Consider the following 25,617-nt stretch of genomic DNA (forward strand, 5'->3'; position numbering starts at 1 on the left):
CCTGGGGTTACGGGCCTGGGTGGGTTTGTGGCTGTTACAAACCCAAATGAACTCCTCCTGTACTGTAGTGATTCTACTTCTGACGGAAAATATCCACAATGGTACTGTTGGTGACAGGCAGCTGAGGCGTACAAGGGGAATTGACTCTGAATCCAGTCTCTGACTGTGAGCTCCAGACTGAGACTGGATGGGAATGGGAAACTGTTTTAGCTTTTCGGTGTGGCCTTGTTAAAGGAATATGGAATACAGGATCCCCCGAGAGGCAGGACAGGAACTTTAAGGGAAATAAACCTGTGGTTTTAAGCCAGGCATATTCCCATTTCCCTGTGTGATTCCGCTAATCAGCGATGATGCGCTGCAGGAAACACCTTGATTGGGAAGAATGTCTCCTTTCCCAGTGACAGCACCCCTCCCTGTCAGCCCACACCCGACAAAAGAGCTACTCAGTCACCGAATCTACTGAGTGTGAGATTTAAAGAGCAGGTTCACTGCTGGGTGGACGGGCAACTAAATGTGACTTCCCAAGGAGTGACGGTTGCCTGTCAAGTGTCAGCGGGAAGCACTCCCTCCCTCACACGAGTGTTCCAGACTCATGGCCAGGTTACTTGCACAATAGCACCTTTAAACCTCGTGAAACATATCAAGGCGATTCACAAGAAAAAGTTTTTAACTTTATTTATTAGTGTCACAAGTAGGCTTACGTTAACACTGCAATGAAGTTACTGTGAAAATCCTCTGGTCGCCACACTCCTGTTCGGGTACACTGAGGGAGAATTTAGCACAGCCAATTTTGGGACACTGCACCAACTTGCCAAATGAGCATCTAACTCAGGTCCTATCCCTGTAACCCCATGCATTTACCTTGCTAATTCCGCCCCCCCCCTGCACAAACTACAGATTTTGGGATACTAAGGGGCAATTTAGCATGGCCAATCCACCCAACCTACACATCTTTGAATAGTAAGGGACAATTTAGCACGGCCAATCCATCTAACCTGCACAGATTTGGACACTGAGGGGCAACTTAGCATGGCCAATCCACCTAACCTGCACATCTTTGGACACTAAAGGGCCATGTAGCATGGCCAATTCATCTAATCCATACATCTTTGGAGCATGGGAGGAATCCGGAACACCCGGAGGAAACCCATGCAGACAGGTTGCAAACCCTGCACAGTCACTCAAGCCAGAATTGAACCCGGAATCCCTGTTGCTGTGAAGCAGCAGTGCTAACCACTATGCCGTTGCGCTGCCCAACGTTACAAATGCATATTTGCATGGTTCAATTGGTAGCGTCCCTGACAGAAGTTCCAAGCCAAATCCCGCAACTGGACACGGAAAGTGTTAAATCTCTTGAGTATGGAGGTGTCTCCTCAAGAGCTACTCCACAGCCATGTGTCAGGGAACACAGAGCTTTGTTCAGTCCACTCGCTCCACACACCAAATGTCAAGTGCCCACTCATGGTGGTTCCCAACCAGCTCAGCCCAGGTCATATGACCCATCCCCTTAAAGGGGCTAAGCCCCAATATTTGTAACAGAAGGAGTGCTCATGATGCAGTTCAACAGATTGGTAACCCACCTGCTAACATTTCCCACCCACATCCCACCCACTCTCCGAAGAGGAAAGAAGTTTGTGAGGCTACAAATCAATGAAGCAGCTATCAAGCCACATGACCCGGTCAAAGAGGTAGGTTTTAAGGGGCATCTTAAAGGTAGTGTGGTAAAGTTGAGGGAGGGAATTTCAGAGCTTGGAACCCAGAAAGCCAAGACAAGGTGTTAAGAAAATTAAGGGATGCATAAGAATCCAGAATCGGAGCATAGATATCATGAGTTGTTTTCAGACTGGACAACATTACAAAGATAGGGAGGAAATGAGATGGGTTGGGTTGGGGGTGGGGGGGGTGGAACATGAGGCAAGAGATTTTTTAAAAAATCAAGGCATTACTAGACCTGGAGTCCAGTGTAGGTTTGTGTGCATAGCGAGGGGAGGTGATATGTGAGAGGGGTCAGGTGATGGTATGAAAGGGTGGCACAGTGGTTAACATTACTGCCTCACAGCGCCAGGGACCCAGGTGGGATCCCAACCCTGGGTGATTGTGTGTTGTGTTTGCATGTTGTTTGCGTGGGCTTCCTCAGGTGCTCATGTTTCCTCCCACGATTCAAACATGTGTAAGTTAGGTGCATTGGCCATGCTAAATTGCTCCTTAGTGTGCAAAGATGTGCAGGTTACATAGATTGGCCATGCTAAATTGTCTCTTAGTGTCCCAAGATATGCAGGTTCTGTGGATTGGCCATGCTAAATTGCTCCTTAGTGTCCCAAGATATGCAGGTTAGATGGATTGGCCATGCTAAATTGCCCCTTAATGTCTCAAGATGTATGGGTTAGGTGGATTGGCCATGCTAAATTGTCCCTTAGTGTCCCAAGATATGCAGGTTCTGTCGATTGGCCATGCTAAATTGCTCCCAGGTGTCCCAAGATGTGCAGGTTAGGTGGATTGGCCATGGTAAATTGCTCCTTAGTGTCCAAAGATGTGCAGGTTAGGGGGTTTTGCAGGCTAAGTATGTGGGGTTACAGGATTAGGACCTGGATGGGATGCTCTGAGGTGGTGAAAATACAATGGGCTGAATGGCCTCCTGCTGCACTTTAGGGATTCCACAATTCTGTGGTTAATTCACTCCACTGGGACCAGACTGCACAAGCCAACTGCAAGGGCAAAAATGTGGGTGCAAGGCTTATTTCTGGAGCTGACCAATTTAAAAAGTGTGTGGATCTGTCAGAGGCCAATGTACTCATGGAGCGGGCTGTGCTATACGGTGACTCCTGGTGGGGGATTATTGAAATGACAGTCAGAGGCTCTTCAATCACAAGTGATTTCCAAGTGCAACTCAACGAGGACTTGCATATATTTAAGCACTCTTAAATTAATTGGACTTCCCAGGGGAATGATAAAGCAACAGTTAAAATTGAACTGTCTCAGACAATAATACGGCAAATGGCCAAACCTTGCAGAAAGAGGGAAGTTTTATGGAGCATCTTAAAGCAAGGGAGGAGAATGTTTGGACTGGGGGGGAGGAATTCCAGACATCGGCTGTCAACGGTGAAGTGACTGAAAGTGAGGGGCACTCAATTAGCCCAAATCAAGGGAGCGCAGATATAGAAATATAGAAACTAGAAGCAGGAAGAGACCATTCGGCCCTTCGAGCCTACTCCGCCATTCATCTTGATCATAGCTGATCATCAAATCCAATATCCTGATTTCCCCCTTTCCCCCCCATATCCCTCGATCCCTTTAGCCCCAAGAGCTATATCTAATTTCTTCTCGAAACCACACAACATTTTGCCCTCAACTACTTTCGGTGGTAGTGAATTCCACACATTCACCATCGTCTGGGTAAAGAAACGTCTCCTCACCTCAGTCCTAAAAGTCCTTATCCCCTATGGCCCCTAGTTCTGGATTCCCCCACTATCGGGAACATTCTTTCTGAATCTATCCTGTCTGATCCTGTTAGAATTTTATAAACTTCTACAAGATTCATTCTCACTCTTCTAAACTCCAATGAATGTAATCCTAACCAGCTTAGTCTAAATATCTTTGAAGCTTATTTATTATTGTCACAAGTGGGTTTACATTAACACCGCAATAAAGTTACTATGAAAATTCCCTAATCACCACACCTTGGCGCCTGTTTGGGTACATTGCCCAAGACTGCAAGGAACTACAAAAGGTCATGAATGTAGCCCAATCCTCCCATCCACTGACTCTGTCTACACTTCCCACTGCCTTGGCAAAGCAGCCAGCATACTTAAGGACTCCAAGCACTCCAGACATTCTCTCTTCCACCTTCTTCCATTGGGAGAAAGATACAAAAGTCTGAGGTCATGTACCAACCGACTCAAGAACAGCTTCTTCCCTGCTGCTGTCAGATTTTTGAATGGACCTACCTTGCATCAAGTTGATCTTTCTCTACACCCTAGCTATGACGGTAACACTAAATTCTCCACCCTCTTCTTTCCTTCTCTATGAACGGTTTGCTTTGTCTGTATAGCGTGCAAGAAACAATACTTTTCACTGTATGTTAAAACATGTGACAATAGTAAACCAAATCAAAATTGAGGCAGAATTTAGCACAGCCAATGCACCTAACTAGTTTGTCTTTCAAACTGTGGGAGGAAACCAAGGACTCAGAGGAAACCCATGCAGAGATGGGGAGAACACGCAAACTCCACACAGACAGTGACCCAAGACAGGAATCAAACCCAGGTCCCTGGCACTGTGAGGTAGCAGTACTAACCACTGTGCCATCCATCTGGGATGGTTGGTGAGAGGGGGTGACAGAGATAAGGAGAGGCAAGGCCATTGAGAGGTTTGATAGTGAGGATGAGAATTTTAAAATGGAGGTGTTGCTTAATGAGGAGCCATTGGAGATCGGTAGGAACAGGGGGTGAGGGGGCTTGATGAGTTAGGGTGCAGACAGCAGGTGTTTGGGATGATCTGAAGTTGATGGAGCGTAAAGGGTGGAAGGAGAACCAGGCATGCATTCGAATAGTTGAGTCTGGAAGTCACAAAGATCTGGATGAGAGTTTTAGTTGCAGGTGAGTGGAGGAAGGAGCAGCATTGGGTGACATTACAGAGTTGGAAATAGGCGGGTGTGAGCTCAGCACATGGGTTGGAGTATCCACGTTTGGAATCCAAAATACTGGCATTGTTTCTGAATTGCCTCCACTGTGCAAATGGCCTAGATGTCAGGATGGGCGTGGCAAGGTGGCACAGTGGTTAGCACTGCTGTCTCAGCCCAGGGATATGGGTTCGATTCCACCCTTGGGAGACTGTCTGTGTGGAGTTTGCACATTCTACCTGTGTCTTTGTGGGTTTCCTTTGGGTGCTTGGTTTCCCCCTGTTCCCCCTTTAAATTGACGTGGAAGTCCAGAAACATTCATTTTAATTATCAGGCTCTTCACTCCACTGTTCACATCCCCAGTTGATGTCAACAATTCAACAGGCTTTGTGTTGGTTACCAAGTTGATGCTCTTCTTTACAAGAGGCATAGGTAAGGGGGCTGGCCCTGATAAATTGCCCCTTAGTGTCCCAACATGTGTAGGTTAGATAGATTGGCCATGCTAAATTGCACTTTAGTGTCCCAAGATGTGCGGGTTAGGTGGATTGGCCATGCTAAATTGTCCCTTACTGTCCCACGATACGTAGGTTAGGTGGATAGCCATGGTGAATGTGCAGGATTATGGGGATAGGGCTGGGGAGAGGGCCTGGGTGAGATGCTCTGCCAGAGTTGGTATAGACTCAATGGGCTGAATGCCTCCTTCTGCACTGTAGGGATTCTATGATAGTGGCCATTTGGTCCATCAAGTTTTACACCACCCTCCCCACTCTATTCCCAATAACCCTATGCATTTACCATGGCCAATCGACCGAACCAAGCATCTTTGGATAATCTGTCTTTGCTGATTGAGAGTTTTGAGAGGAGTTTGGATTGTGGCGACCACTGTTAATTTCTCAGGTCTTCATTCTGGATGGTGACTGGGTTCTGCTTGGTGATTATATATTTTGGGACATGGTGATGTGATGGAAGGAGCTACCTGCATGTGAGTCTTTTTTTAAAATTTATTTGACTGGATTATTTAAGGCTGCATGTGTTACCAATGCGGAGCATACGCACGCAGTTCTAGTGTTTTACTCTGGGTGGGGGTTTGGACCATGAGGTGGCATTTTGGTCCAGAAAGCAGGAAATGTGAAGTTCTTTGACTGACTTTTAACTCCTGTCATTGTGAAACTTCTTCTTGTATAAAATTAGCAAAAGGGAAATAATAAATTGGGTCCCACAGCACCAGGGACCACATTCAATTCCTGGCTTGGGTCACTGTCTGTATGGAGCTTGCATGTTCTCCCCATGTCTATGTGGGTTTCCTCCAGTGCTCCGGTTTCCTCCTGCACTCAAAAGATGGACAGGTTAGACAGATTAGCCATGCCAAATTGCCCCTTAGTGTCCAAAGATGTGCAGGTTAGGTGGATTGGCCATGCTAAATTGCCCCTTAGTGTTCCAAGATGTGCAGGTAAGGTGGATTGGCCATGCTAAATTGCACCTCAGTGTCCCAAGATGTGTAGGTTGGGAGGCTGATCTTGTTAAATTGCCCCTTAGTATCCCAAAGTGTGTAAGTTAGGTGGATAGTCGTGGTCAATGTGCAGGATTATGGGGATAGGGTTGGAGAGAGGACTTGAGTAAGATGCTCTGCCAGAGAATTGCAGTTATGTTATGGGCAGCACCGTGGCACAGTGGTTAGCACGGCTGCCTCACAGCGCTAGAGGCCCTGGTTCAATTCCAGCCTTGGGTCACTGTCTGTGTGGAGTTTGCACGTTCTCCCCCATGTCTGTGTGGGTTTCCTCTGGGTGGTCCGGTTTCCTCCCACAGTCCAAAGATGTGCAGGTCAGGTGGATTGGCCACGCTAAATTGCCCCTCATTGTACCTGAAAATGACTAGGTCATTTTGACAGTAACTTCATTGCAGTGTTAATGTAGGCCTACTTAAATAAACTAACGTTACTTTAATGCACTATTCACTGTTACAAGAATGTTGATCTATAATATAATTGCGAGTGATCCTAATACGGTCCATGGTGTCAACCTTCTGACCTTATTCTTAATTCCCTCCAGCAGCAACAATTAATCTCAGTATTCCTCAGCTGTAGTACTTATCGAGACCTTCCCTCTCTGACACACTTCCCAAACCTTTGGTGGGATTTTTCCCAAGCGAAGGGAGGTTGTTTTCTGTCTTTGCGGGGGATTAATTCTCCAAATTGATGTCTGTATCTCTGTTACATTGTCCTGTGGACAGTTGAGACATCATTGGATCTCTGTGCATGTGTGCATGGACAAGTGCACATGGACAGTCAGTATTGACATCAACTTGCACTGTCATGTTCTGTTGGCGGGAGATGCAGTTTTTAAAAAAATTATTTGTTCATGGGATGTGGACATTGTTATCAAGTCTAGCATTTATAGAATCAAAGAATCCCTGCAGCACAGGAGAGGCCATTTGGCCCATCAAGTCTGCACTGACCACAATCCCACCCAGGCCTTATTCCCGTAACCCCACATATTTACCCTGCTAATCCCCCCTGACACTAAGGTCAATTAAGCATGGCCAATCCACCAAACCTGCACATCTTTGGATTGTGGGAGCACCCAGGGGGAAACCCATGTAGACATGGGGAGAATGTGCAAACTCCACACAGACACATACCCAAGGAATTGAACCTAGGTCCCTGGCATTTTGAGGCAGCAGTGCTAACCACTGTGCCACCCCCAAAAAATTATTGCCCGTTGCTAATCGTCCTTGAGAAATCAATAGCGAATTGCCTTCTTGAGCTGTAGCCCACGTAGTGTAAGAACCATAGCATCATAGAATCCCTACAAGACCACTTTCAGCACTGTTAGGGAGGGAATTCCAGGATTTTGACCCAGCAACAATGAAGAAACGGCCGATATATTTCCATGTCAGGATGATGTGGGGGTTTGGAAGATGCTGTTCTTGGTGGCTTGTTGTTTCTGAGTGAGTCTGTCTTTCTTTTAACCCAGAGAGTGGTTAGATGTGGTTCTCACTACAACAGCTACCTACAGGTGGTGGTGTTCCCATGCACCTGCTGCCCTGGTTCTTCCAGATGGTCGAGGGTTTTTATCATTTGTGGAACATGGGCGTTGCTGGCTGGGCCAGCATTTATTGCCCATCCCTAGTTGGCCAGGGGCATTTGAGAGTCAACCATACTGCTGTGGCTCTGGAGTCACATGTAGGCCAGACCAGGTAAGGATGGCAGATTTCATTCCCTAAAGTGCATTAGTGATCCAGATGGGTTGCGGGTTTGGAAGATGCTGTGGAAGAAGCCTTGGCGACTTCTTGTTTCTGACTGGATCCGTGTTTCTTTTAATCCAGAGAGTGGTTAGAGTGCAGTCCTCACTACAACAGCTCCCTTTTCGAGGGCAATTAGGGATGGGCAATGAAAACTGGTGGTGTTGACATCCCCTTAAGATCATTTTTAAAAATTAGCATGGGTGCCTTTCAGCGAAAGATATGGAAACACAAGAAGGAAGAATAGAATAACATGATGATGGGGCGAGGTGAATGGAGAATGACTCCATGGACACTTCCCACTGCCTCAGGAAAGCAGCCAGCACAGTCAAAGACCTCACACACATAGATATTCTCTCTTCCACCTTCTTCCATCAGGAAAAAGATACAAAAGTCTGAAAACACGTATCAACCAACTCAAAAACAACTTCTTCCCAAACTTTTGAACGGTCCTGCCATATATTCAGCTGACCTCTCACTACACCCTAACACGACATTCTGCACCCTCTCCTTTCCTTCTTGCCTATGTACTCTATGAACAGTATGCTTTGTATAGCACAAGAAACAATACTTTTCACCTTATCCCAATACATGTGATAATAATAAATCAAATCAATTCAATTCAGAACTCCTAAATTCAGCTCACTCAACATTAGTTGGGCTGAATGTTATGGCTCAGTGCTGTAAATTCTATGTATTGCTGTGTAATTGTGCCGCAATTGGTAACTCATATTCCTTAATATGAGTTATAGGCGGGACGATGGCACAGTGTTAAGAACTGCTGCCCCATAGCGCCAAGGACCCGGGTTCAATTCCGGCCTTGGGTCAATGTCTGTGCGGAGTTTCTCCCCATATACCACCCCCCCCACCCCCCCGTAACCCCAGGCATTGACCCTGCTAATCCTCCTAACACAAAGGGGCAATTTACCATGACAAACCCACCTAACCCACACATCTTGACACGGCAGCAGTGGTTAGCACTGCTGCCTCACAGCGCTGCGGACCTGGGTTCGATTTCTGGCCTCGGGTCCACTGTCTGTGTGGATTTTGCATGTTCTCCCCATGTCTGCATGGGTTTCCTCCGGTTTCCTCCCACAGTCCAAAAGGTGTGCGGGTTAGGTGGATTGGCCATGATAAATTGACCCTAAGGGGACTGTCTAGGGCAAATGTACGTGGTTATGGGGATAAGGCCCGCGTGGGATTGTGGTTGGTATAGACTCAATGGGCCGAATGGCCACCTTCTGCACTGTAGGGATTCTATGAATTCTAACTGCGCTCTTTCTGACATTTGACATTGAGTCATTATTGCATCTAGACTTTTACAACAAAAGGCATTTATCTTGCATCTTTCAAGACCTCAGAACTTGGGAATAGGGCCTGGCTGAGATTGTGTTCTGTACAGACTTGATGAGCTGAATGGCCTCCTTCTGCACTGTAGGGATTCTATGATGGGCGGCACGGTGGCACAGTGGTTAGCACTGCTGCTTCACTGCTCCAGGGACCTGGGTTCGATTCCCAGCATGGGTCACTGTCTGTGTGGAGTTTGCACATTCTCCTCATGTCTGCGTGGGTTTCCTCCGGGTGCTCCGGTTTCGTCCCACAGTCCAAAGATGTGTGGGTTAGGTTGATTGGTCATGCTAAAATTGCCCCTTAGCATCCTGAGATGTGTATGTCAGAGGGATTAGTGGGTAAATATGCAGGGATATGGGGGTAGGGTTGGCTGGGATTGTGGTTGGTGCAGCCTCGATGGGCTGAATGGCCTCCTTCTGTACTGTAGGGTTTCTATGATTCTATGAGTTCGGCTGAATGGCCTGATTCAGTAAATTTTATGCATTTCTTGTCTTGAGCCCTAAAATATAACTCATTTTCCTTAACTTTGCAATCTGGAGCTGAGATTTGTTCATTGATTAATTGGACATCATAGGAAGCACTTCATTATATTGGCATCCTCTTCATTTTGGAGGGAGTTGGCATTGAGCGGCCTGGGGGCGGGAACTAGGCGGGACCACTCTGATTGACAGCTTTGAGGGCCAATCAGCCCGCGGTCCCGTGTTATTGACAGCAGGATGGACCAATCCGCGACAGGCAAGAGCTCGCCATCCAATTGCTCAGCCAATCTCAGGTTTTCATTTGGTAATAACAACCGGATGGGAGAATTTATCCGCTGCCGCCGCCCTCGAAAGCCGACCAGATGTGTGCCTTTCTGCTCCGTTCGGGATTCGGATGGGAGCCATGGAGGCGATGGCGGTTTACTCCCCCGCCCGCCTGATCCCTGAGATCATTGACAACCGTCTTCCCCTCCTACCGCCATGATCATTGTCCCAACCAATCCAAGGAGCCAAAGAACTGATTGATTACGGCCTCCCCCAGTCAGGGCGCGGATTAATAGCGCCCGCCCCTAATGGGTGTGACCGTAGCTAGCGCCAACCAATAGAATCAATCGCTGCCACCGATTGACGTGGAGTTAGACCAATAGGCTGAAAGGGAGCAGCCCGATTGACATAGAGGCTGACCAATCCGTATGGAGGGGCGTGTTGAGGATGTGGCGAAGACCAGGATGTCCCGCCTCCTTCGTGACCGACAAGTAATGAGCCAATGGAAATGAGGACAAGGAGTGATTGATAGCCTCTAAGCCAATGGGGAGGGGAAGGAGTTAAGATGGACGGGCAAGATGTCCAATGGGGAAGGGGAAGGAGTTAAGATGGACGGGCAGGCTGTCCAATGGGAAGCTGAAGGGGGGCGGGGATTGTATGTGTGAGAGAGGCGGGCGAGGCCAGGCTCCCGCCCAGTTCCGGCCTGCTGATCCAGGCGCCCTCCCCAGTGACAGGCGGACCGAGGCCTGGTGTGTGAATCTCTCCATTGTAGAGAGAGAAAGATCCTGCCGTTCGAGGCGGTCTGAGTGTGGGGAGAGAGAGGGAGAGCGAGCCGAGAAGATGCCGGCGGTATCCAAAGGCGACGGGATGAGGGGGCTGGCGGTGTTTATCTCGGACATTAGGAACTGTAAGTGGTTGCAGATGGACTGGGAGGAGGCCCTTCAGCCCATTAATAATTGACCTAACCCCCCCTCCCCACTACCACCACCTTCATTGAAAAGCCATAAAACTCTCACTTAATTAGATAATTCCTTTAATCTGTGCCAATCCTTAACCTGCCCCACCCCCCCATTGAAATGACCCAAACCCTCTTATTTAATTAAATAATTTATCTAATCCATGTACATTATTAATAATTCCTGTCAAATTTTCAGCCGATGCCATGGCAGCCACCTTCCTTTGAAAATATATAAAATCCCAATTTAATCAAATAACTCTGGCAGATCATTCACAGTTTCTGTCAAATGCAAATTTTTCGGCGGGGAGGGGGCGGCGTGTTTCCATCCCAATGATGCGGAGTGTTGTCACCTCCCGGCGGCGGTCCTTCCAGAAGCTTCTCTCGGATGCCGTCGTGGGCCGGTGACTCTTCCATTGTGGGTGGGTGGGCGGGTTGGCTGTGGCAGGGGTGGTGATGCCCCTCCCTTGGTGGCAGGATGACGTGAGGAGAAGGGGGTGATGGTGTTCCTTGCTGGGCAGCAGGATGATGGGGGGGTGATGATGCCCCTTGCTGAGTGGCAGGATGATGGTGGGGGGGTGATGATGCCTCTTGCTGGGCGGCAGGTTGACAGGATGGGGGTGTTGATGCCCTTCAGTGGGTGGCAGGATGATGGTGGGGGGGGTGATGATGCCTCTTGCTGGGTGGCAGGTTGACAGGATGGGGGTGTTGATGCCCTTCAGTGGGTGGCAGGATGATGGTGGGGGGTTGATGATGCCTCTTGCTGGGTAGCAGGTTGACAGGATGGGGGTGTTGATGCCCTTCAGTGGGTGGCAGGATGATGGGATGGGGGTGATGGTGCCACTTGCTGTGTGGCAGGATGACGGTGGGGGTGATTGCTGGATGGCAGGATGACGGTGGGGGTGATGGTGCCCCTTACTGGGTGGCAGGATGGGGGGGAGAGCATCTTTCTTCTCCCCTCCCACCCCCAGCTGAAGAGTTTGGGGGGGCAGTAAGGAAGCATTTGGGAGGGGGGAGGGGTCACGCTTGATGGTTTGTTCACCAGTTGGATTGGGCAGGAAGGGTATCAGTTGCCAAGTGGGAGTTCCCTGTCAATGGGCAGTGCACTCCCATTTTAAAGAGGATGGGGAGCATCGCCGGTAACGCAGCAGATCAAACCTTGTGCTGCCCTCTACTTTTGTCATTATTTGACAACCCAGAAACCAGGAGTCTAATCCTGTATTTGTTCCTTGCCCTGGCCAATCCAGGACACTAAGTAGGACAAGGAAGTGCTAAATGCAGAAAAGAGTACCTGTGCTAAAAATGAAGTAGAGTGCTTTGAAGGTGGGTTAAATGCGTGGAAATGGCCTGTCTGAAGGGTAAATCCACGAGATTCGGTCCCCTTGAATGGGACAGGACAAAATAGGTGAGATTGATTACTGGGGTTAACACAGTAACGGCACTACAGTAAGGCAAATTTGGTAAAGAGTGTTTTCTAGTTCCAGAGTGCATTCATCACAAAATCTCTGGTTAATGCAGCACAAGCTACTGCAGTCTTGCTGTAAATGTTCCTAGTTGTACTGGCTCTTAGTTTCTCAATAGGCTTGATTGGTACTGAACCTTGACCACCAACATCAGGGTCACATGTACAGCTTTGATATGTGACCAATGGTAAATGTTAATGACTCCACACTTCACTTTCCCTTCTGAGGTAATCTTTGCTGATCCGGCTTTCAAACTGGTGGCGGACCAATTTTGCAAAAGGACCAGCAACACTTATGTTGGCCTTCGTGCTGGCTGTCTGCATGCATCATGCAGTTTGCACATTAAACCCCATACCCAGGTCAAACACTTTGGCTCAATCCCAAAATAGGCAAGCGATATTTAAACATCCCCATGTCCGCTTGAACCTCTTCAAAATTGCTGAATTAAATCGGTTTCTGATTTGTCTACCGTGATCGGTGGTTTAGGTTTGAAAGATTGTCCTCTTGCTTTGCTGTTTCATTTGCTATAAGCTCTACTGTACGTCTGCATTGTGTAGAGATGCCGGCGTTGGACTGGGGTAAACACAGTAAGAAGTTTCACAACACCAAAAGTCCAACCAGTTTATTTGATAGTAACCCCACAAGCTTCTGGACACACCTGACGAAGGAACAGCATTTCCGAAAGCTCGTGGGATTACCATCGAATAAACTGGTTGGACTTTAACCTGGTGTTGTGAGACTTCTCACTGTGTCTGCATTGTACCAGCCATCAGTATCTCACTTGGAGCATAAGAAATAGCAGTAGAATTATGTCATTCAATCTACTTCACCATCAGTATGGTCATGTTGACCTTCCTCAACTCCATCTTCCTGCACTACCACACTGTCATAATGACTGGAATATGGATACTTGTATATATTGAACAACTGAGCATGCACAGCTCTCTGCAGCAGTGAGGGCTATTTGCATGCCAAACAATGGAAGCAGCTAAGCAATCATTTCTAAACTCTGCAGTCCTGCCACATCTAGTTGTGAATGGTGATGGACAATTAACCCACTGGAGAAGGAGGCTGCACAAGCTCTGGGCGGCACAGGGTTCGATTCCCCACTTGGGCCACTGTTTGTGTGCGGTCCGCACATTCTCCCGTGTCTGCGTGGGTTTCCTCCGGCTGTTCCAGTTTCCTTCCACAATCCAAAGATGTGCTTGCAGGTTAGGTAGATTGGCCATACTAATTTAACCCTTAGTGTCATGGGGACTAATTAGGGTGTATGCATGGGGTTATGGGGATAGGGTTTGGGTGGGATTGTGGTTGGCGCAGACTTGATGGGCCGAATGGCCGCCTTCTGCGCTGTAGGATTTAATATTCTATCCCCATTCCTGGGGAGAGCCCAGCACATCAGTGCAAAAGACAAGACCATGAAGCATTTGCATCAATCAGAGGTGCCCAGTGGATAATCCATTTCTGCCTCTTCCTGAACTCCTCAGCATCACAATTGTCAGATGTCAGTCTTCAGCCAATTCGATTCACTCTGCATTATATTAAGAATCGAATGAAGACGTTGCAAAGGCGATGGGCCCTGACGGCAATATGACTGAAGGCTTGTGTTCCAGAACTAGCCACGTCACAAGCCAAGCTGTTCCATCACAGCTACAGCACTGGCATCTACCCAGCAATGTGGAAAGTTGTCCAGATCTGTACCCTGTCCGCAACACCTTCCAATTATATGATTCTAACCTCTAAAAGGACAGAGGCAGTAGAGGCATGGAGATACCACCACGTGGAAGCTCCCCTTCAAGCCGTACACCATCATAACTTGAACTAGATCACCATTCCTTCACTGTCGCTGAATCAGAATCTTGGAATCCCTCCTGAACAGCACTGTGGAAGTACCTATGACGTGCAGCAGTTTAAGAAGATGACTCATCACCATCTTCTGAAGGGCAATTAGAGATGGACAGTAAAATCTTTAACATAGACAATAATTTCCACTGCCTGTGAAAGAAGGAATTAAAAAAAAAACTAACCTGCTCACTAATACTCATTTTGTGCTCTGCTAGGGCCATTCAGCTCCTGACCTCATTCCAGCCACTGTTCAAACATGGACAAAGAGCTGAACTCGAGGTCAGAATGACTGACTTTCCTTGACATCAAAGCAGTATTTGATGAGTGTGGTCTCAAGGAGCCCTAACAAAACTGGAGCTAATGGGAATCTGGGAAAACTTCCACTGGTTGGAATCATACTGACAGCAAAAGAAGTTACATAGAAGATAAGAGGAAGCCATTTGGCCCTTTGAACCTGTTCTGCCATTCATCGCGGTCATGGCTGATTGTCCAACTCGATAGCCCAATCCTGCTTTCTCCCCATAACCTGTGATCTCGTTTGCCCTAAGTGCTATATCCAGCCGCCTCTTCAATGTTTTGGCATCAACTACTTCCTGTGATATTGAATTCCACAGGCTCACCACTCTTTGGGTGAAGAAATGTCTCCTCTCCATCCTAAATGGTCTATCCTGAATTGTCAGACTATGACCACTGGTTCTGGACTCCTCCACAACCCTTCTCCTTCCCCCCCCGCCCCCAAAAGTCTCAATGAGATCCCTTCACCACTCCCACCCCCCATTTGTCTGAACTCTAGCGAAAACAATCCTAACCTTGTAAACCTCTCCTCATACATCAGTCCCGCCATCCCTGGAATCAGCCTGGTAAACCTTCGCTGCATTCCCTCGAGAGCAGGAGCACCCTCAGATAAGGAGACCAAAACTGCACACACTATCCTAGGTGTAGCCTGTCTAATTGCAATAACACATCCCTCTTCCTGTACTTGAAACCTCTCGCAATGAAGGCTCACATATCATTTGCCTCCTTTAACGCCTGCTGCATGTGCACGCTTCCCTTCAGTGACTGGTGCTCAAGGACATCAGGTACCGCTGCACACTCCCCTCTCCTAATTTTCAGCCATTCAGGTAGTAATCTGCTGCCTTGTTTTTGCTTCCAAAGTGAATAACCACACACTTATCCAAGTTGGCTGTGGAGTTGGTGAATCATCTCAGTCCCGGGAGTTCTTCAGAATAGTGTACTAGGTCCAAACATCTTAGCTGCTTCATCGATGACCTTCCTGCTTTCATAAGGTCAGGAATGTGGATGTTTGCAGATGATTACCAGTGTTCAGCACCATTCACGACTCCTCAGGTACTGAAGCAGTCCGTACCCATCTTCAGCAAGATCGGGATAACATTCAGTCTTGTGCCAGTAAGTGGCAAGTAGCATTCATGCCAATCAACAACCATCTCCAACAAAAGTGAATCCCACCATCGCCCCATGACGTTAAGTAGCATTGCCATTGCTCAGTTCCCCTCTATCAGCATCCTGGGAGTTGACTAGAAATTAAACTAGTTCCTAGTCAACTGCTATATAGATGCTGTGGCTTTAGGGGTAGAGGCTAGGGATTCTGCAGCAAAAAGCTCACTCCTGATTCCCCAAAGCCCACAAGTCAGGAGTGTGATAGAATGCACTCCGCTTGCTTGGAGGAGTGCAGCTTCAACAGCACTCCAGAAGTTTGGCAGTATCTAGGACAAAACAGCCTCCTTGATTGGCAATCCATCTATCACCTTAAACATTCGGCCCTTCCAACACCAATGCACTGGATGTGCCATCTGTGAGATGCACTACATCAACTTGTCAAGCCTCTCTTGACAACACCTTCCTAATCCACGGCCTCTACAAGGGCATCTGATATATGGGAGCACCACCCATGTTCCACTCCAACACTCTCACCATGCTGACTTGAAAATGTATCGGTGTTCCATCGCAGTTTCTGTGTCAAATTCCTGACTGCCTTGCCTAACAGCACTGAGGGTGTACCTACACCACACGGACTACAGAGGCTGCAGTAAGTGGCTCGCCACCATCTTCTCGAGGGCAGTTAAGTACAGGCAATAAATGCTGGCCCAGCCAGTGATGCCCACATCAAGTGAGAGAGTTGAAACAAAAAAAATCCAGAGAGAGACAACGTTTTTGAGTAAAGCAATTTCTCCTCATCCCAATCCAAAATGGCCAACCTTTATTCTCCCACTCTGGAATAAGAATATGGTTCTAACAATTCTGGGAAGCATCCACCCAGTATCTGAACGATTTACCCCCATAAGGATTATAGATGTTTCAATGAGATCATCTCCTATTATCCTGAAACTTAAGGAGGTATGGGCTTCTCAGTCTCCCCCCATCTCTCATTTCAGCCAGTCGAGTGAACCTTAATGTTGTGATCTTCAAGGCAAGTATATCATTTCTTGGATAAGGAGACAAAAGTTATTCATGGTATTCCAGGGACAGGATCTTATTAATGCCCCACACATTTGCAGCCAGGACTCTTCAGTCGTGTACTCACTGTTTCTTTGTAATGAAGACTAGCATGTCATTTGTTTTGCTAATGATTTGCAGCATGGTGGCACAGTGGTCAGTGCTGCTGCTTCACAGCTCCAGGGACCTGCATTCGATTCCCAGCTTGTGTGGAGTTTGCACATTCTCTTCGTGTCCACATGGGTTTCCTCCGGACGCTCCGGTTTCCTCCCCCTCAGTCCAAAGGTGTGCAGGGTGGGTGCGTTGGCCGTGCTAAATTGCCCGTAGTGTCCCGGGATGTATGGGTTAGAGGGATGAGCAGGATAAATATGTGGGGTTGTGGAGATAGGATCTGGAATGGGATTGTTGTTGTTGCAGACGTGATGGGCTGAAAGGCTGTCTTCTGCACTGTAGGGTTTCTATGACTTGCTTGTTGTACCTCCATGTTAACTTTCTGTGATTTGTATACAGTGACAACAAGGTCCCTGAGAATTTTAACATTTTCCAATCCCAACAATTTAGTTGCAAATTTTCTGCATGTGAGATTCTAGATGGCGTGCGTAGGTACTATTCAATTATAGGTAGAATAGTATTTCCACCAGGAAGTCCTGTGTGAAGGCCAAGTGTGCACCTTCCGTTTCGGGGTTGGTCATTGAAAAATAATCAAACTCAAAGCTCAGCAGAGAGTTTCTCTCCTTGTTTACCCTTAATACCCATCTGACCACAAGCCTGAGGATCAATTTTGACAGACTTCAAGTACATTACAACTGCCCTTTACTAGATCAGGAGCATGACACCTGTTATTGCTTCCCTGCTAGATTCTGTCTGAGTTCCACTACCTTGTCACAGAACCGGAGTCGAATTTTGGACTAAATTGTTTCTTTACCTGTGAAACTATTAAAAATGCTGAGATGTTTAGCCTTTCCCCTATTCCACAGCAAGAAATAGGATTATATTTATTGGAATTCAGAAGAGAGAGGGGATTTCATAGAAACGTATAAAATTCAAACAGGATTAGACAGGGTAGATTCAGAAAGAATGTTCCTGATGGTGGGGGAGTCCAGAAGTAGAGATCAAAGTTTGAGGATAAGAGGATAAGACTTTTCGGACCGAGGTGAGGAGAAATTTCTTCACCCAGAGAATGATGAATGTGTGGAATTCACTCCCACAGAAAATAGTTGAGTAGTTTGGTGATAGTGGTTAGCACTACTGTCTCACAGTGCCAGGGACCCAGGTTCAGTTCCAGCTTCGGGTCGCTGTCTTTGTGGAGTTTTTACATTCTCCCTGTGTCTGCGTGGGTTTCCCCTGGGTGCTCCGGTTTCCTCCCACAGTCCAAAGAGGTGCGGGTTAGCTTGAATGGCCATGCTAAATTAATCCTAATATCAGGGCGATTAGCAAGGTAAATATGAGGGGTTATGGGAATAGGGCTTGGGTAAGGTTGTTGTCAATGCAGACTTGATGGGCCAGATGGCCTCCTTTTGCATCGTAGGGATTCTATGAAAACATTGTATGATTTCAAGAAGAAATTGGATGTAGCTGTTGGGGTTAAAGGTATCGAGAGATATTGGGAGGATGGGGAGGGTTAGGTGATTGACCCGAACAGGCGCCAGAATGTGGCGACTAGGGGAATTTCACAGTAACTTCATTGCAGTGTTAATGTAAGCCTTTACTTGTGACAATAAGTAATCTTTAAAGGGTGGGGGGAGATCGGGATATTGAATTTGATAACCTTGATCAAAGCAAATGGTGGAGCAGGCTCAAAGGGCCAAATGGCCTACTCCTGCTTCTAGTTTCCATGTTTCTAAGTAGTGATATCATTTCATGCTGTTTCTAGTGGAAAATAAGAATAGTTTTGAAGATGGCGTGGATCAATATTGGAAGAGCTAGTCTGTAGGAAAGCAGGGATAAGAACATAAGAACTAGGAGCAGGAATAGGCCATCTGGCCCCTCGAGCCTGCTCTGCCATTCAATAAAATCATGGCTGATCTTTTCGTGGACTCAGCTCCACTTACCTGCCTGCTCACCATAACCCTTAATTCCTTTACTGTTCAAAAATTTATCTATCCTTGCCTTAAAAACATTCAATGAGGGAGCCTCAACTGCTTCACTGGGCAGGAAATTCCACAGATTCACAACCCTTTGGGTGAAAAAGTTCGTCCTCAACTCAGTCCTAAATTTGCTCCCCCTTATTTTGAGGCCATGCTCCCTAGTTCTAGTTTCACCTGTCAGTGCAAACAACTTCCCTGCTTCTATCTTATCTATTCCCTTCATAATCTTATGTTTCTATAAGATCTCCACTCATTCTTCTGAATTCCAATGAGTATCGCCCCAGTCTACTCAGCCTCTGCTCATAAGCCAACCCCCTCAACTCCAGAATCAGACTAGTGAATCTCGTCTGCACTCCTTCCAGTGCTATTATATCCTTTTCTCAAGTAAGGAGACCAAAACTGTACACAGGATTGGGTATGATGATTAGTGCAGATGAGCTGGGCCAGATGGCCTTCTCCTGTGATGTATGATTCCAGGCTGCCTCGCCTCCCTCCACCCTCCGAATGGTCCAACCACGGTGAGAAACCAGCAGGAAATTCTCACCATATAATTCTACAAAATTCAGTGCAGCCCTGATGGTTCACCAGCTCCTATGAACAGCAATCCCAGCTGCAAGTTTTCAGTGATTAAGGCCACCCCCCACCCACCCAAATCTTCCATCAAAACTATAATGAAAGACTGAGGGTGGCAGGCTGTTTCCATTGTTGAAACTTCAGTCTACTGCAGTTATTTTGTGTCCTGTTATTAAACTGGTTTTCCATGGTTCCGGATGCAGCCACAACATTAGTGTGATCCTCTAGAAACGTGACCACCTGGGAAAAATGTCATGGATTTTTTAAAACAAAAAGCAATACTTGCATTTCTCAAGCACCTTTTTTTTCAGAATCTCAGGATGTCCCAGCCAATGAATTACTCTCTGCAGGGCGGTCGCTGTTATGATTTAACAAACATAGCAGCCATTTTGCTCATTGCAAGCTCCCTCGCAAACAGTGATTTTGATTTGATTTATTGTTGTCACATGTATTAACATACAGTGAAGAGTGTATACAGATAAAACATACCGTTCATAGAGAGGGAAATGAGAGAGTGCATGATGTAGTGTTACAGTCATAGCTAGGGTGTAGAGATAATGTGATGATGACCAGATCATTTTTTTTTCCCGGTGTTGATTTGAGGGATAAATATCGGCCACTGGACACTGGGGAACAGGCAATAATCCCTCAGCATCTTCTGAGCGAGACACGGTTTTGAGTTGAAGACCTTTCGTTGGAACAGTGAGACTTTAGCTCTGTTCCTTTCCCAGATGCTGCCTTACATGCTGAGTATTTCTGGCGTATTTTAAAAATTCCATTCTGGATTACCAGCACATACTGGGGAGAACGGTCCTGTTTTCCTTTGAGGGAGCACAGTGCCACAGTGGTTAGCACTGCTGCCCCACAGAGCCTGGGACCCAGGTTAGATTCCTAGTTTGGGTTACCGTCCCTGCAGAGTTTGAATGTTCTTCCTGTGTGGAGTTTGCATGTTCTCCCTGTGCCTGCCTGGGTTTCCTTTGTGCTCCTGTTTCCTCCAGTTCATTGCAGTGTTAATGTAAGCCTTACTTGTGACTAATAAAATAAATTTTAAAGCGGGGGGGGATGTGAATTTGATGATCAGCCATGATCAAGGCGAATGGCGGAGCACACTCAAAGGGCCGAATGGCCTACTCCTGCTTCAAGTTTCCATCTTTCTAAGAAGTGATACCATTTTGTGCTGTTTCTGGTGGAAACTAGTGGTTTTAGCTGGGGGAAGGGTAATTATGAGGCTATTAGGAGAGAATTAGGAAGCATAGGTTGGACTAGGAGATTACAGGGACTGGGAACGTCTGAAATGTGGAGTTTTTTCAAGGAGCAGCTACTGCGAGTCCGTGATAGGTATGTCCCTGTCAGGCAAGGAGGAATTGGTAGGGCTAGGGAACCATGGTGCACCAAAAAAGTTTTTTCGTTGGTTAAGAGGAAAAAGGAGGCTTATGTTCGGATGAGACGTGAGGGCTCGGGTAGTGCACTAGAAAACTTTAGATTGGCTAGGAGGGAGTTGAAGAGTGAGCTAAGAAGGGCTAAAAGAGGACATGAGAAGTCTTTGGCTGATAGGATTAAGGAGAATCCTAAGGCGTTCTATAGGTATGTTAAGAACAGAAGGTTGGTTAGGGCAAGATTAGGGCCAGTTATAGACAGCAGAGGGAAGTTATGTGTGGAACCGGAGGAGATTGGAGAGGCATTGAACCAATATTTCTCTTCGGTATTCACACAAGGGGACATGGATATAGCTGAGGAGGACACTGGATTGCAGGGGAGTAGAATTGACAGTGTTGCAGTTGACAAGGAGGATGTGCTAGATATTCTGGAGGGTCTGAAAATAGATAAGTCCCCTGGTCCGGATGGGATTTACCCCAGGATTCTCTGGGAGGCAAGAGAAGTGATTGCAGAGCCTCTGGCTCTGATCTTCAGGTCGTCGTTGGCCTCTGGTATAGTACCGGAAGATTGGAGGTTAGCGAATGTTGTCCCATTGTTTAAGAAGGGGAACAGAGACTTCCCCGGGAATTATAGACCGGTGAGTCTCACCTCTGTTGTGGGCAAGGTTTTAGAAAAAATTATTCGGGATATGATTTATAGTTATTTGGAGAGTAAAGAATTGATTGGAGATAGTCAGCATGGTTTTGTGGCGGGTAGGTCGTGCCTTACTAACCTTATTGAGTTTTTTGAGAAAGTGACCAAAGAGGTGGATGGGGGTAAGGCAGTGGACGTGGTGTATATGGATTTTAGTAAGGCGTTTGATAAGGTTCACCATGGTAGGCTTCTGCAGAAAATGCAGATGTATGGGATTGGGGGTGATCTAGGGAATTGGGTCAGGAATTGGCTAGCGGATAGGAGACAGAGGGTGGTGGTTGATGGTAAATATTCATCATGGAGTTCGGTTTCGAGTGGTGTGCCTCAGGGATCTGTTTTGGGGCCACTGCTGTTTGTAATTTTTATTAATGATCTGGATGAGGGTATAGTTGGGTGGATTAGTAAATTTGCTGATGACACAAAAGTCGGAGGTGTGGTAGATAGTGATGAAGGGTGTCATAGTTTGCAGGAAGACTTAGACAGGTTGCAGAGCTGGGCCGAGAGGTGGCGGATGGAGTTTAATGCGGAGAAGTGTGAGGTAATTCACTTTGGTAGGAATAACAGATGTGTTGAGTATAGGGCTAACGGGAGGACTTTGAATAGTGTGGATGAGCAGAGGGATCTAGGTGCATGTGTACATAGATCCCTGAAAGTTGGGAGTCAAGTAGATAAGGTTGTTAAGAAGGCATACGGTGTCTTGGCGTTTATTGGTAGGGGGATTGAATTTAGGAGTCGCAGCGTCATGTTGCAACTGTACACAACTCTGGTGCGGCCGCACTTGGAGTACTGTGTGCAGTTCTGGTCCCCACATTACAGGAAGGATGTGGAGGCTTTGGAGAGGGTGCAGAGGAGGTTTACCAGGATGTTGCCTGGTATGGAGGGGAGGTCCTATGAGGAGAGGCTGAGGGATTTGGGGTTGTTTTTGCTGGAAAGAAGGCGGCTAAGAGGGGATCTTATTGAAACATATAAGATGATTAGAGGTTTAGATAGGGTGGATAGTAATAGCCTTTTTCCTCTGATGGAGAAATCTAGCACGAGGGGGCATGGCTTTAAATTAAGGGGTGGTAGTTATAGGACGGATGTCAGGGGTAGGTTCTTTACCCAGAGGGTGATGAGGGATTGGAATGCCCTGCCTGCTGCAGTTGTAAATGCGCCTAGTTTGGGGGCGTTTAAGAGATCCGTGGATAGGTTTATGGACGAGAAGGGATTGGTTTAGGTTAGTGGGTCATTGTTTTGTAACTGGTTGGCGCAACGTCGTGGGCCGAAGGGCCTGTTCTGCGCTGTAATGTTCTATGTTCTATTAAATCAGAACTGTTTTGAAAGTGAGGTGGATCAATATTGGAAGAGTTAGAATCCATAGAATCTTACAGTGCAGAAGGAGGCCATTCGGCTCATCAGGTCTGCACCGACCACAATCCCACCAAGGGCCCTATCCCTATAACACCATGCATTGACCCTAACCAGTTTCCCTGACACTAAGGGGCAATTTAGCACGGCCAATCTACCTAAGCCGCACATCTTTGGACTGTGGGAGGAAACAAGAGCACGTTGGTCGTGCTAAATTCTCTGTGTACCCGAACAGGTGCCAGAGTGTGGCAACTAGGGGATTTTCACAGTAACTTCATTGCAGGGTTAATGCAAGTCTACTTGTGACACTATTAAATAAACTTTTGAAAAAAAGCTTTAAAATAGTGGGAATCTTTGATGTCCACCACAGAGGGGAATTGAAAAAGGGTACCTCTGACAGTGAGGCTTGTCCTCAACATTGATACCAAATTGTCAACTAGATCATAGACTAGAATCCCTACAGTGCCAAAGGAGACCATTCAGCCCATTGAGTCTGCACCAGCAACACTCCCACCCAGGCCTTATTCCTGTAAACCCACATATTTACCCTGTTAATCCCCCTGACATTAAGGAGAAATTGGCCCTGGCCAATCCACTTAATCCGCACATCTTTGGACTGTGGGAGGAAACCGCACCACCCAGAGGAAACCCACACAGACGTGGGGAGAATGTTCAAACTTGCACGGATAGTGACCCAAGCAGGGAATTGAACCTGGGTCCCTGGCACTGAGGCAGCAGTTCAAACCATTGTGCCAGTTTGAATTGGGATTTATACCCATGACCTTAAACTGAAGGCAAGACTGCTGCATTGAACCATGACTGACCCTCCAGACTGGAGTGAGAGGAGGGACTACAGTTAAGAGCTCGGGCATTCACTCAGAAGATTCAGTGGAACTGAAAACCGTTGATTCCGTAGTCCAAAAAAGGGTGAGAGAGTGTTAAAACTCCAATAAAAAGTGAGACATACTGAAGGAGGAAGAGAATGGCTTGGGTGGGTGCTGGCAGGGGGGAGATGGGAAAATACGTTTTAATTTTGATCTTATTAAACAACCTTGATGTGAGGCAAAGGGCTGGAGTGCTCAAGGATCAAGAAATGTGAAAGAAAATCCGGATTTTTGGAGCCGATTGAGAGACGTTAGGAGTTCTATGGTTGACATTTCTTTGAGAGTGGCAGTGTCATTAACCCTGATTCACACCGAGGACTCGAGATGCAGGCAGATGTGCTGTTAATATATATCTTTTTGATCTCCTGTAGTTTTGCAGAGTTTAATGGGGGTGGAGGGTGAGAAATAATTGGAACTGTAGGTGTCTTTCAGTCCCTATGTTAAAAAGATACATTCTGTGTTTGGTTTTGGATTAGTTACAGTTCACTAAGAAAATTTAGAATTTGATTTAATTTATTATTGTCATGTATTAACATACAGTGAAAAGTACTGTTTCTTGCGCACTATACAGACAAAGCATACCATTCATAGAGAAAGAAACCAGCGAATGCAGAATGTGGTGCTACAGTCATAGGTAGGGTGTAGAGGAAGATCAACTTAATGCGAAGTAAGCCCATTCAAAAGTCTGACAGTAGCGGGAAAGAAGCTGTTCTTGAGTTGGTTGGTACGTGACCTCAGACTTTTGTATCTTTTTCCCAATGGAAGGTGGAAGAGAGAATGTCCAGGGTGCGTGGGATCCTTAATTATGCTGGTTGCTTTGCCAAGGCAGCGGGAACTGTAGACAGAGTCAATGGATGGGAGGCTGGTTGCATGATGGATTGGGCTACATTCATGACCTTTTTGTACTTCCTTGCGGTCTTAGGCAGAGCAGGAGCATACCAGGCTGTGATACAACCAGAAAGAATGCTTTCTATGGTGCATCTGTAAAAGTTGGTGAGAGACGTAGCTGATGTGCCGAGTTTCCTCCAACTTCTGAGAAAGCAGAGACATTGGTGGGCTTTCTTAACTATCGTGTGTCAGCATGGGCGGACCAGGAAAGGTTGTTGGTGACCTGGGCACCTAGAAACTTGAAGCTCTCGATCCTTTCTACTTCGTCCCCATTGATGTAGACTGGGGCATGTTCTCCTTTACGCTTCCTGAAGTCAATGGCGACCTCCTTCGTCTTGTTGACAGTCAGGGAGAGATTATTGTTGCTGCACCAGTTCACCAGATTCTCTGTCTCATTATCGTTTGAGATCCAACCCACTATGATGGTGTTGTCAGCAAACTTGAAAATCACATTGGAGGGGAATTTGGCCACACAGTCATAGGTGTATAAGGAACATAATAGAGCGCTGAGAACACAACCTTGTGGGGCACCAGTGTTGAGGGTGATCATGGAGGAGGTGGTGTTGTCTATCCTTACTGATTGTGGTCTGTGAGTTAGGAAGTTCAGGATCCAGTCACAGAGAGAGGTGCCGAGGCATAGGCCACGGCGTTCGGAGATGAATTTCATGGGAATAATGGTGTTGAAGGCTAAGCTATAGTCAATAAATAGGAGTCTGATATGGGTTTCCTTGTTATCTCAGTGTTCCAGGATTGAGTGCAGGGTCAAGGAGATGGCATCTGCTGTGGACCTGTTGCGGTGGTAGGCAAACTAGTGGACCCAGTAGTCTGAGAGGCTGGAAAGTAGAAAGCAGAGTTGATTGGCGTATGAGCATTTTTCTAGTTGATACTTGTGGGCAGCATGGTGGCACAGTGGTTAGCACTGCTGTCTCACAGTGCCAGGGACCCGGGTTCAATTCTGACCTTGGGTGACAGTCTGTGTGAAGTTTGCACGTTCTCCTCCATGGCTGTGAAGTTTGTATGTTCTCCTCCATGGCTGTGATGTTTGGTAGGTGTGGAAATATGATTAGGCATAGGATCTTGAATGTTATGTTTGTGTTTTG

The 25,617-nt window shown here is 46.9% G+C and overlaps 1 protein-coding gene across 5 annotated transcripts in view; it reads left to right on the plus strand.

The window, feature by feature from the left end:
- The first annotated feature begins 10,660 nt into the window (after nucleotides 1-10,660).
- ap2a1 (adaptor related protein complex 2 subunit alpha 1) overlaps nucleotides 10,661-25,617 on the plus strand; it is a 76,419-nt gene continuing 61,462 nt past the window's right edge. For all 5 annotated transcript variants that reach the window (XM_080217675.1, XM_080217676.1, XM_080217678.1 and 2 more), the window contains exon 1: nucleotides 10,661-10,858. In XM_080217675.1, coding sequence (XP_080073801.1) covers nucleotides 10,792-10,858 — 67 coding nt within the window. In that variant the 5' untranslated portion in view covers nucleotides 10,661-10,791. The remainder of the gene's footprint in view (nucleotides 10,859-25,617) is intronic.

Source organism: Carcharhinus amblyrhynchos, chromosome 35, assembly GCF_965287045.1.
Source record: "Carcharhinus amblyrhynchos chromosome 35, sCarAmb.v2.hapA, whole genome shotgun sequence".
Classification (NCBI taxonomy): Eukaryota; Metazoa; Chordata; class Chondrichthyes; order Carcharhiniformes; family Carcharhinidae; genus Carcharhinus; species Carcharhinus amblyrhynchos.